Here is a 12,136-nt window from a genome sequence, read left to right on the forward strand (position 1 = left end):
GACCGTAGTGATGGTTGTGTGGTTCGTGTCATAACACGAGGTGTCTGTGAACGGAATGTGTCTCCCCCTGGAGACACGGGTGGCCTTAAACCCAGGGAGGTCATTGCAGCAAAGGCGTTGGAGTCGGACCAACAAGCTGCAGGAAAGGTCGCAATCAGGAGGTCCTGACACTCTCGATTGAGGGGGGGGTGTTGGAATATGCAATCAGACAGTGTCAAGTCCCAGCCCGAAGAGACGACGACCGGGGCGCCTGTATGGTGTAACGGTCTAACGAGCTGTGTTCTACAGGTATGTCGTGAGTTCAATCCCCGCGGCGCCCTACCTTTTCCAACATGGTAGCACTTGTTACGGTCGAAGGGTCGACTGTGGCACTAGTCAGGTGAAGGTTGCTGGAATGTGGACCGTAGTGATGGTTGTGTGGTTCGTGTCATAACACGAGGTGTCTGTGAACGGAATGTGTCTCCAGGGGGAGACACGGGTGGCCTTAAACCCAGGGAGGTCATTGCAGCAAAGGCGTTGGAGTCGGACCAACAAGCTGCAGGAAAGGTCGCAATCAGGAGGTCCTGACACTCTCGATTGAGGGGGGGTGTTGGAATATGCAATCAGACAGTGTCAAGTCCCAGCCCGAAGAGACGACGACCGGGGCGCCTGTATGGTGTAACGGTCTAACGAGCTGTGTTCTACAGGTATGTCGTGAGTTCAATCCCCGCGGCGCCCTACCTTTTCCAACATGGTAGCACTTGTTACGGTCGAAGGGTCGACTGTGGCACTAGTCAGGTGAAGGTTGCTGGAATGTGGACCGTAGTGATGGTTGTGTGGTTCGTGTCATAACACGAGGTGTCTGTGAACGGAATGTGTCTCCAGGGGGAGACACGGGTGGCCTTAAACCCAGGGAGGTCATTGCAGCAAAGGCGTTGGAGTCGGACCAACAAGCTGCAGGAAAGGTCGCAATCAGGAGGTCCTGACACTCTCGATTGAGGGGGGGTGTTGGAATATGCAATCAGACAGTGTCAAGTCCCAGCCCGAAGAGACGACGACCGGGGCGCCTGTATGGTGTAACGGTCTAACGAGCTGTGTTCTACAGGTATGTCGTGAGTTCAATCCCCGCGGCGCCCTACCTTTTCCAACATGGTAGCACTTGTTACGGTCGAAGGGTCGACTGTGGCACTAGTCAGGTGAAGGTTGCTGGAATGTGGACCGTAGTGATGGTTGTGTGGTTCGTGTCATAACACGAGGTGTCTGTGAACGGAATGTGTCTCCAGGGGGAGACACGGGTGGCCTTAAACCCAGGGAGGTCATTGCAGCAAAGGCGTTGGAGTCGGACCAACAAGCTGCAGGAAAGGTCGCAATCAGGAGGTCCTGACACTCTCGATTGAGGGGGGGGGGTTGGAATATGCAATCAGACAGTGTCAAGTCCCAGCCCGAAGAGACGACGACCGGGGCGCCTGTATGGTGTAACGGTCTAACGAGCTGTGTTCTACAGGTATGTTGTGAGTTCAATCCCCGCGGCGCCTTACCTTTTCCAACATTTACTACATGGTCTTCTCCGTAGTCTTCTCCGTGGCCGCCTCCGCTGTCTACTCCACGGTGTCCTCCGAGGTCCCCTCCGAAGGCCCCCCCCCCCCCGAAGGCTCCTCCGAGGTCTCCTCTGTGGTTGCCATGACATGTTTCCCTGTGATTGCTTGAGTTGCTGCTTTGGGCTTAATGTAGCAGTGTCTGCAGCGTCTTCAGCTCTAGCGTGCCGTCGCCTGTGACCCTCTCGAGCTAATGCGGGTCACTGGTTTTGGGTTTTCTAGTTGCCCATTTCAAAGCGTTACCTACTGTCATCTGTTTACCCAAATGCCCTGGTTGTAACGAGGGCCCTCCTTAGCGACCCCCCCCCCCCGCAGGACCCACCCCGGCCTCTGTATTACTAACCTGACATTGAGAGTAGTGCAGCGAGCCGATGAGGCGAGCGGAACGGGTCCGCCACTGCCGTAGCGAAGCGTAGGCAGTCTGCTCCAATAGCGGAGCGAGCATAGCGAGCGAAGCGCCAACAAACTAAAAAATCACCGCCGCGTAGCGGCGGCGCTCGGCTAGTTTATATGAAACCAAAAATGGGTAAGGTTGTGACTCGTGAGGGGGTGCTGTTGACAGGAAAATAACGAAATACCCCTTTTAAAGTTGCCAAGAGTGCCCCCCCTCTTAACTAAGGAAATCCTGATGATGAAGGGAATAGATTGTACTTTACATCCGATTTTTGACCTGGTAGCGTGTGTTAGGACTACAGGACATGTATATAAGCGACTATAGTAGCAAATAGACCACCAGCATGGTGCATGGTGTCACTAGCATCGCTCATAACATTGACCTACTTCAGATTAGACCCTGAAATGGGCATGGCTTCCTACTACATGTACATGTATATTGGGTTTCCCTAAGCTATTCGAATCAGCGCACACAGCGCGAAGCAAGGTTCGCAACTACAATACTCAGTCTGGATAAGTTTGTGCGATTGCTGCAGTCTTAACACGAGAGGAGCACGGAAGACAGCTCTACGAATGTGGAAAAGATCAAAGCGGCCAACCACCTTAAGTTGTGCTCATTGAAGTCGTTGGCGCTATTTAGCTGCATGGCCGTCGGAGACAAAAGACATGAGACCGCCACAGAAGCCCAGATCCGCGCTGGGACGGACGTCGCCGAGCTGGAAGACGCTTTCCCACTGGAAAATTTTCAGACGAAGAGCCCTTTCCAGACGAGCAGTCGGATCAAAACGACGCCGACTACGATATAGATCCCGCCATACCCCAACATCCAATGACTCAGACTGAACTCGTTGGAGCGGTAGCTGAGGCCATCGCCGTTTTCATCGGAACCGTGTCGTGTATCAGCTCGACATCAACAAAAATTGCCGCGAGGAACCTCCTACTTCTCCTATCGATATAATATAGTACACGGATCACGCGTCTGCTAGCGGCTCAGTCTTAAGTTGAAGGCTCGATTCGGCGCCACGGCAACAACCGATATCTGAAACCAAACCTAACAACTGCTGCACTGCTTCAGCAAGAAGTCTGAATGTCGCCCCGGCTTGAAAGCCAACGAAACTCGGCGCGTGAAGTGACACTCGAGATTGTCTGAGAGTAGGCGGCCTCGTTTGGCAACTTTAAGCTGCTGGCCGAGGTTGTGTCGGTCTCGCTAGTATTGCGCCAGGAATCCACACAGTAGAGGGTGACTTCAGCACGCTGACGCGTACGATGGGTCCGCACTCAGCAACTACGCGATGGAAGGTGAGTTGCAATGTCGACAATACTTTAAGCTCATGCGTTTGGCGGACAAGATGTCCAGGTACCAAGCAGCTGCCTAGTGCGCGTTGCTCTTCAAACCAAGCACTCTAGCGTAGGCCACCACGTTTACATTCTTATACATTATTATGCATTCTTGTACCGCCCCGTTTTAGATTTCAATACACAGCGATACATTACTGATCGGGCCACCCCTTTGAAAATCCCCAGTGGGGATTCCCCACCCCCGTAGATCTATTAGATATTATCTAAAAGGGGGCATGATTTGCAAAATGTCCCCTCCGGACATGCCTGGTTGTGACTAGTGCTTTCCAAAACTTTGGCCAATCTGACCTCGAAAAGGTGGTCTTAAGAAGGAGGGGGTAGGGCTCAACCTAGGATTTGCTGTTGGCCTTGCATCGGATTACGAAAGTCCTACGTAGGAGCTCCGTCTTCACCTAAATGGCCAAGTTAAGCTGGCCATTTGGACCTTCGTAGGGCTAACGAGTCCTTCGTAGGACTGGATCAGGCCAGTGCGCCTGAAAGCATCTGTGGCAAGTGCATAGTTTGGCCACACTCGTACAGGCGGAGACTCAGGCAGCACCGCACCCAGGTCACCGTGCTCAGCGTGGAGCTACGTACATGTGCTACAGGTATAACGGTACTGAACGCGCTGACTTGCAGCCTACCTTTGCAAGTCATTCGCTCAGTTTACTTTCAGTTTTTGTTTATACCGGGTTTTACTGCCCTCGGTACTAACTTTTATGAGACCTTACGTAGGAGCAAAAGTCCTACGTAGGACCTCAAATCGGAGGGCGTTTTTGGACAATACCCGTTACTAACACAAAACTGAAGTTGAAGTGTTCGTTCATGCATGGCTACAGATGGTTGTGGGCTCAATAAGTTATATTTCGCGTCGTTAGGCTTCACAGCTGACGACACTATCGCTGGAGGAGGCCTCCAAAGCTACTCTCCAGCCGTCTTCTAGTGGTGAGCACGGCCTAATAGCCCGTTGCCGCCTTCGCCCCTTCGTCTGCTGCTGTTTGTACTCGCTGAGCTTGGAGAACACGGGCTTCTCCATCTGCAGCACCTTCCAGACGGAGCGCTTTTTGCGAAACTCGATCTTGCTCTTGCTCGGATCGGACACTGGCGAAAAGTTGCTGGGCTGCAGTGCTCGCTGCAGGGTTTTCAAGCTTAGATTGTCGGGAAGGATAGCGCCCCGCAAGAAGAAGTCGCGCACGATCGGGAAGATGGCGTCGGCGCAGGAGGTACACTTGGGCACCGCTGAGAACGTGTGCGACGCTAGTATCAGCACGAACTGGTGGAGTCCAACGCGGCGCTGGTTGACCACGTCGGGCGAGCGCGAGCACAGGAGGTGTCGTCGTGGGAACCAGTACCCGCGCAGCGTTTGGGCGAACCAAGCACACCCAAAGCACTGCGGACGGGCACCCCCGCCGCGGCGCAAGAAGAACGCGTGCAGTACCTTCCTCAGCTCGCGAAAATCCGAGTACCGGCGCTCCACGGTCCACTCCAAGTCCGTCCTGTCGAGTGTGCACTGCAGCACGTACTGCGTAGGGGTCCCCACGCGCGGACTGGGCTTCACGTTCAACAGCTTCGCCACGAGCTTTGGCCTGAGGCTGTCAGGTTGGCACGTGATGCTCGAGTGGAAGCAGTCGTCGGCGAGATACATGACTCCGCAGCTGCGAGATACGATAGCCTTATCGACGTGAGACCAGGCAAGTTGCGATGTAAGCCGTGGATCCGCCCCCCCCGCACTCCGCGAGAGCTGCTAATTGTGTGTACGCTGCTCGCTGTCACTGTTGCCATCATCTTCACTTTCTGATCCGAGTATCCTTGGCGCTTTGCTATTTATTCCGAGGCAAAACGTTCCATTTAGCGAGCGCCAAGCGATTGCGAACGCTGCGTCGTCGGGGCAGGTCCGCAGGACGTCAATGCCAACAATAGACTCGACGGCCCAACCGTCGAGCATCCATGGAAGCCACATAACGTTTCAGCACGCACGTGTCGGGCGTTTTCACTGCGACGGCTTCAGTACATGTTCAATCGAGAAGGGCAGCACGGCCTGCGTGCTGGGCATCTCCATCGCCGCCCAGCCTGATCCACCAGCCCGATCATCGGGGCCCGAAGCAGTACAGTGCTCCCATCGCGGAGGGCATCCTTGCCTTTTCGTATCGCAGCCCAATTTGATGCTGTATCATAGTGCTGATCCCGATACATTGTCGGTTTCCAGCAGCTGCTCGAATCATGCCTTTCGCTAGGCTTTCCCCGTTGACATCTGAATCCACCTCCGACTCTTTGGAAACGAACAAAAAATTTGCATCCGGTCTACACCAGTCTCGTGTCTTCCGCGCCCCGCCACAAGCGTCGACTCTTTCTAGGTCCTGCACGTGCCAATGCTATCCTCCCCCGTGGAATCGCCCAGCATGCGAGACACACGCAGCGCCGCTGAGCCCAGTCTGGACCCGGTGGACAAGCGCCGAAGCGGAAGCGACGCCAGCGCCATCGCAGAGGACGCAGCGCCAGCAGACAAGCAGGAGGACGCCTCGCACGTAGAGGCCGAGATCGAGCCGGAAGAGGCGAGCGACGAGACTGGAACGTCGAAGGAAAAGACGGCGGCTGACGAGCCAACCGAGCAGCCTGTGGAAGCCGTTGACGCCGCTGAGGTTGAGCTGGAGGAGAAGCCGACGACTGCCAAGACGCAGGACGAGCCGGAGCTCGAGACGCCGAGTGACGACTCGTGGAAGAACGAGGAGAAGGAAAAGCAAGAGCAGCAGCAGCAGAAGCGGACGCTACCCACGCGCCCTGCTACTGCCAGAAGTGCCGAGTCGGGCTCAGTCGTGCGCCGGCCGTTTGTCCCGTTGGCGTCCAAGAGCTGGCGCGTGCGAGCCATGGAGTCCAACACGCAGATCACTCGTCTTATGAAGGCGGCGTTGCTGCAGACGCTGCTGCACGCTATCCGCACTGGGTCGGTGGAAGGTGTGAAGGTCGCCATTGAGCGTGGAGTGCAGGTGCAGTACCTGGACAACCGCCAGCGCAACCTCGTCATGCTGGCCAGCAAGTGCGACACCGATGCTCGTCTGCACATTGCGATTATTCTGCTGGACGCCGGATGTGATATGAACCACAAGGACCAGCTAGGCTGGAGCTGTCTGCATTATGCTTGGTATGTGCTACGTAGATAGTTCTTGGATCGCTATGTTTGTGTACTAATTGTTGCGCCGTGTGCGATTTGACTTACGATCAGTGCTAGCGGAGCCGATGATGTGGCTGCGGAACTCATTCGACGTGGAGCTCGCGTCGAGTTCAACCCGTACGGATACGGCCCCGAAGACTTCAACATCCCCAAGGTGGCACGTGCGAAAAGCCTGCTGCAGCACACGGAGCAGCTGCAGCACGAGCAAAATGTTTGTGCAGCCTGGGCCTTCTTCCGTCGCCAGGCGGAGAAGACGGGCTACAGTGTCAAGTGCAAATCGGTATGCGGGCGGCAAATAGCTGTGATTGATTCATGCATCTGCAAAAGCACTTACAAATTTTTATATTTCTCTTCTGCTGTAGAACTGCGATCTTGGCAAGCCCCTCAAGATTACGTTCCAGGCCCCTCCTGGTCACAGTCCGCTTGACCGCATCCGCGTGGTCGACATGAACTCCGATGTGGCACTGTGGCTTCAAGTGTCCAAGACTTTCAGCATCCCTCCTGGCGATGTGGGCACAATTACGCTGGACGTAGAGACACTGGACCGACCATCACTGTATCGTATCGTTTACGAGAAATACGAGCCGACGCCAATTCAGCTGCCAACCTCGGTGGCTGAAAGCAACTTGTGCGTCAAGAACCTTGACACGGGAACCACTGTCTCGATGGGAAGTGTCAACAACTTGGTTCTGAAAGAACTTAAGAGCTCACGGTCGTCGAAGAAGTCCAAGAAACTGTCGAGCTCTGCCAGGTAAGCAGTGATGTGCGCAATAGCTTGGTGTATCAAAATTTGTTCTAACGAAACGGTATGATCTCGCTTACTAGGCCAGCACCGAAGTCGGATAAACCTTCAACGGTTGTTCGGAGAGGATCTACTACGTACGTATTATAAAATCGCTACGTGCGGGCGCTGGTGTGCTATTAGATCTGACGTTTTAATGTATGTTGCTTGTACAGCCGAGCTCGGGAGATCACTGAAAGCGTGTGTGAAGCCACTGTGGAGGAGGAATATGAAGGAGAAGAAGCTGAGTTTTCAGCTGATGAGACGATTACTACCCACGAAGTCGCCGAGCACCCAGCCGTCACGAGTATCACGGGTGTGTACAAGATTGTGGCAATGGGAGTCGTTAGTGTTTCGACACTGAGGACTGCCAAGGCTAACGAGTATGAGATTTCCATTAGTCGCAAGGGCCCTCTTGGACTTCAGCTGGTACGATTTTCGCGAATTGTGTTTTTGTTAGCACCAATTTAGTCGTCTCACTGATTCTACTTGTTCGTGCGTATAGGCGCCCAAGCTTGACGGCTCCAAGAGATCGCCGCGTCTCATTGTGCGACGTAGTCAGGGCCAAGCTGCAGCTGTGAACCCGGGCGATTGCCTTGTTGCGATTGGCAACGCGAACATCGAGCACGCGGGTCTGAAGCACACGCTGTGGGCGCTGAACGATGCGAAGCGCCCACTTGTGCTGCGCTTCCGACGTGGCAACGCCAAGGAAAAGAGGAGTCTATTCAAGGCAGGTCTGTCCAAGCTCACAGGACCTCGTAGACAGCCTGTCATCGCGGTGTAAACCTGTGGTAGGAACAGCTTTTTATTTTTTTATTTTTGATAGGATGAACATGAGGTCGAAAGCATGAACCTGAGAATCAATGAAGCGGTCAAGGTGAAGCTTACACAAAGTGAAACTTGTTCTGCTCATCTACTATCTGTCGCTAGTTTTACTTCTCAGCGGGACAGGAAGCACGAACTGGGAACAAGGCTACAGCATGGGGTGGCCTTTGTCCACGTGACAGTATTTGAACGTCCTGTTCTGAATGGTGCACCGTCGGCATAGTGCGCCGGGTTTGGTTGACACGTCGATCACGTGCAACGGGTGTGTCTATACCAACGGGAACATCATAACCATTCTGGCTGTTAGTCGCGTCCCTGTTTTCGCTATCGCACAGGAAAAAGCTCACCCTGAAGTGCTCAACCAGATCGTCGGGGTGGATTTCTGTGCGGGTATCCGTCTCAGGATCGTACACGATTGCAGGGTCTGCCGTCAACGTTTAATTAAACGGAACTGTTAGCTGCGATCCCGTCTCTCAAGAGCTCAGCCAAAATATATCATACTTACATTGCTTGCCGTCACCCCGCCATATATACCACGCTTGCGCCTCCCACCACGCTGGTTCCTGTGATCCAACATTCTGATACTGTACGCAGACAATTGAGCAATCCGCCGCCACCAAATTAGTCCCCGTGCTTGGATTCTGCTCGTGCAAGCATAATTGTAACCTACTGCGATTGCTAGCATCGAGCCTGGCCGTAAGGAGCTTGCCCACGTTTTGACGTGCTCCAAGAAGTCCTTTGGAGCTTTATCCGCCGCGTACTTCTTCGTCAACAGCCACTCGCCGTCTTTTCCGTTCCCGCGCCGCTGAAGCCATGGGTTATGACCATGAAATGTCCACGTGTTCGGCAGGATGATCCGATGCGGCTCGTTCGGGTCCACACAGATAGTGCCAAACGCCCAGTGCGGGAACTGCTGTCTCATCGCTCCTGTCTTGTAGCCTGTGTAGTAGACGAAGATCTTGTGCACACACGTCATTTGGTTGTGCATGAATTGTGACCACGACTCAGTCGCCTTGGGCTTCTCTTGCTTGAGCAGCTTGCCCTGCTCAGCTTCAGCCATAAATTCCCCCGTTGCCTGCTTGGCCATGACCTCCACGTCGTGCCGGAAAGCTTTGTTTGCCTGTCATTCAGCAGGCCACAGCACACTCGTCAGCAACACGACTATCTCGCAGTCTCCTTCCTTCAGCAGCACGCACCATTCCCAACCGACCGAGCGCAATAGGCGGCAGGAACGCAGCAATGTGCAGCTTGAGCTCGTAGTTGAGCTGCTGGATGTTGGTCACTTTCTGGCTCTTGCGCGTCTTGGGCCTCGCCGCAGCGACCACTGCAGCCTTGGTGTCCGCTCGGCGCTTCTTGGCGGCTGCCTTTCCGACCAGGTTCTTCTGAAAGTAGGCGCTCTCCACGCGCAGCATGCAGGAGCAGACTTCGCGGCCGTTGCATCGACGCGTGTGGCGCACGAGTTTGGCGTCAATGGGCGCGATCGGCGCCTTGCTCGGGCTCGCGGCGTCGGCCGCCTCCTGCTGCTGCTGCTGCTCCTGGTTCATCGTCGAGGCTTCTGGCGTCGCCTCGAGTGTCCGTACACCAACCAGCAGATGGGGCAGTGCGATTTGATTCGCCAAAAATACGCCGCAACTTACAAGGCGAGTGAAGTGAGAGGCTGACGATGCTGGGGCTACGGCTGCGGTGCTCGAGGCCTGTGCAGGCGAACGGGACGCGGCGCTGGCTCGCGGAGGCCGCCAAGCCGAAGGCCGTCAGTCGCGTCAGAGGCACCAGGGACTTGCTGGCTGACGACTCGCAGCAGCACCGCGAGGTCCTTGACGTGCTGCAGCGCACAGTCGAGCGCTATGGATTCCGCTCGGTGCGTGTCAATCGTCCGATCAGTGCGTGGTTTGGCGGACGCGTTCCTCTCTGACAATGTACACTACGTGCAGATCCAGACGCCGCTGCTGGAATACACGGATTTGTTCTCGCGCTCGCTGGGCGATGGCTCGGACATCGTCATGAAGGTGGGCTACAACTTGCTCGGTATTGCATTTGATGACGATGGATTGGGTATTAACACATTCATGTCATTTGCTACGTTTGCGATTGCAGGAGATGTACACGTTTAAGGACAACTCGGGCAAGAGTGTGACGCTGCGACCTGAAGGCACTGCCGGTGCGGGTTGGATGCACGGGAGTCCGTTGGTACTGCGTCGTTGCTGAAGGTTTTCGTGCGTGCGTATAATACGTTGCAGGTATTATGCGTGCACTTGTGAGCAACAACTTGCTGTTTTCGCTGCCGCAGAAAATCTCGTACTCGGGCAGCATGTTCCGGTGGGTTGTGCTTTGGGTATCTTTCCTGGTTGAAGTTGAGTTTATTATTGAACGCCGACTGGTAATGCTCGATTGGGTGCAGATATGAACGTCCCCAGCGCGGAAGGTACCGAGAGTTCCAGCAGTTCGGTATGTTCTGTAGCATATCTTTATGGTTATGACTTTGGTCTAATGTTTCCATTGTACGTTGGTTAGGCGTGGAATTTGTGGGTTCTTCGGGCCCATCGGTCGATACCGAGGTATGCTGGATAAACACATTTGCCAGGTTCCTTCATGATCATCTTACGCAGCTCGGGTGAACCTCGATACAGGTCATCGCAATGGCTGCTGATGCCTTGGAAAGTTTGGGCATTAAGGACAAGGTCGTACTGGAGATTAACTCTCTGGGTGACAACGAAAGGTGACAAGCAACTTAGCGCAATACATTTAGAGGGTATAATAATGTTTAACTGATGTCTTGTTATATCTGCAGCCGCTCAAGGTACCGTGCGGCGCTAGAAGCTTTCTTTTCCAAGTTTAAGGACGAACTATCCACGGATAGTATCAAGCGGTGAGTTAGTTAGACTTGGACGCTCTGTTGCGTGCTTACTAACGGAGTTCGTTTGAAATGGTTAGCCTCGAGCGAGGAAGTGTTCTCCGAATTTTGGACTCCAAGAGTGAGGCCGACCAAAAGATTATTATCGACGCTCCTCAGCTTAAGGATTTTCTTTCCGACGAATCCAGAACGGTAGGAGGTTATGTTTGCGGTTGCTGTTAATGCTATCCGGCTGACGTTTTATTTTCACAGCGATTTGATCAAGTTCTCGGTGGTCTGGATGCGTTGAGCATTGCCTTCCAGCACAATCCTCGCCTCGTGAGAGGGCTGGTGCGTTCTTGTGTCATTGGATCGAGTTCAGGCTAGTTAAAGGTACTGATTGGTCTTCGTTCACGGTGGCAGGATTACTACAGCAACACTGTTTTTGAGTTTGTTGAAAAGCCCGCATCTGCAGCTTCTAGCAGTGTGGAAGCAACAACAGGAGGGATTGCAGTGCTAGCTGGTGGCTGCTACGATGGTCTCGCAGAGTCGTTAGGAGGGCCTGCGACAGCTTGCGCGGGCTGGGCTGCTGGAGTTGATCGGCTTAACCTGCTTCGAGAGATGCCAATCGAGACTGCGATCTCAGTCGCGGTACGCAATCTACACATCGCCAAGCTGGAAAATTTGTTTTCGTTGTCTAAGGATACTTCTTGTTTCGATTAATGCTCCACAGGTTGTTCCGGTTCTTTCAGGCGATGATTCGAGTCGAGTGCTGCACGAAGCCATGCTAGTTGCTCAGGTAAACAGATCGACTGGACCACACGCTTTGCAAGGCGGTCTCCACTCATACCTTCTATGTCTCATTTGTGCAGACGCTTCGTCAGCGTGGCCTGACGGTTCACTTTTGCCATGGTCGCGGGAATATGAAGAAGCAGATGAAGGTAACGAATGCTGTGCTCTGTGTATGACAACAAGTGCATCTCGCTTCACGTAGACTAACGCCTCGTTGTTCATCTTTAATGCTGCAGGCTGCTGAACGCTACGGCAGTACCCATGCTGTGATCCTGGGAGGTGCGGAAATCGAGCAACAGAGTGTGAAGGTCAAGAATCTCGAGAAGCGAGAAGAGGCGGAAGTGTCGTTGGTTGAGCTGGGTAGCTTTGAGTTTCTCTGAGAACATCATAGGAAGGGCCGCATAGACATCAATAGAGCTTGACCACTTCTATGT

At 54.0% G+C, this 12,136-nt stretch overlaps 5 protein-coding genes across 5 annotated transcripts; 3 read left to right on the forward strand and 2 right to left on the reverse strand.

The window, feature by feature from the left end:
- Positions 1–4,479: 4,479 nt before the first annotated feature.
- Positions 4,480–4,950, reverse strand: PHYSODRAFT_437295 (hypothetical protein; the record flags this gene model as incomplete). The annotated part of the gene is made up of 1 exon (XM_009517220.1): positions 4,480–4,950. A coding segment is annotated over one exon (471 nt), but the record flags the coding sequence as incomplete, so codon positions are not given.
- A 754-nt stretch (positions 4,951–5,704) lies between these two features.
- Positions 5,705–8,143, forward strand: PHYSODRAFT_551960 (hypothetical protein; the record flags this gene model as incomplete). The annotated part of the gene is made up of 6 exons (XM_009517221.1): positions 5,705–6,444; positions 6,526–6,754; positions 6,837–7,225; positions 7,300–7,353; positions 7,432–7,684; positions 7,761–8,143. The coding sequence occupies 6 exons, from the start codon at positions 5,705–5,707 to the stop codon at positions 8,037–8,039; spliced, it is 1,944 nt and encodes a 647-aa protein (XP_009515516.1). The 3' UTR covers positions 8,040–8,143.
- An 88-nt stretch (positions 8,144–8,231) lies between these two features.
- PHYSODRAFT_445056 (hypothetical protein) lies at positions 8,232–9,552 on the reverse strand (the record flags this gene model as incomplete). The annotated part of the gene is made up of 6 exons (XM_009517222.1): positions 8,232–8,348; positions 8,428–8,504; positions 8,586–8,664; positions 8,751–9,200; positions 9,277–9,333; positions 9,406–9,552. Coding segments are annotated over 6 exons (927 nt in total), but the record flags the coding sequence as incomplete, so codon positions are not given.
- A 191-nt stretch (positions 9,553–9,743) lies between these two features.
- PHYSODRAFT_475569 (hypothetical protein) lies at positions 9,744–10,800 on the forward strand (the record flags this gene model as incomplete). The annotated part of the gene is made up of 7 exons (XM_009517223.1): positions 9,744–9,938; positions 10,012–10,086; positions 10,175–10,238; positions 10,318–10,396; positions 10,479–10,525; positions 10,592–10,635; positions 10,708–10,800. 7 exons carry the CDS (start codon positions 9,744–9,746, stop codon positions 10,798–10,800), a joined length of 597 nt encoding a protein of 198 aa, XP_009515518.1.
- Positions 10,801–11,003: 203 nt separating this feature from the next.
- On the forward strand, positions 11,004–12,082 carry PHYSODRAFT_477153 (hypothetical protein; the record flags this gene model as incomplete). The annotated part of the gene is made up of 6 exons (XM_009517224.1): positions 11,004–11,123; positions 11,184–11,261; positions 11,334–11,561; positions 11,644–11,709; positions 11,783–11,851; positions 11,939–12,082. The coding sequence occupies 6 exons, from the start codon at positions 11,004–11,006 to the stop codon at positions 12,080–12,082; spliced, it is 705 nt and encodes a 234-aa protein (XP_009515519.1).
- Positions 12,083–12,136: the final 54 nt, after the last annotated feature.

The sequence above is a fragment of the Phytophthora sojae genome (assembly GCF_000149755.1).
Source record: "Phytophthora sojae unplaced genomic scaffold PHYSOscaffold_1, whole genome shotgun sequence".
Lineage (NCBI taxonomy): Eukaryota > Oomycota > Peronosporomycetes > Peronosporales > Peronosporaceae > Phytophthora > Phytophthora sojae.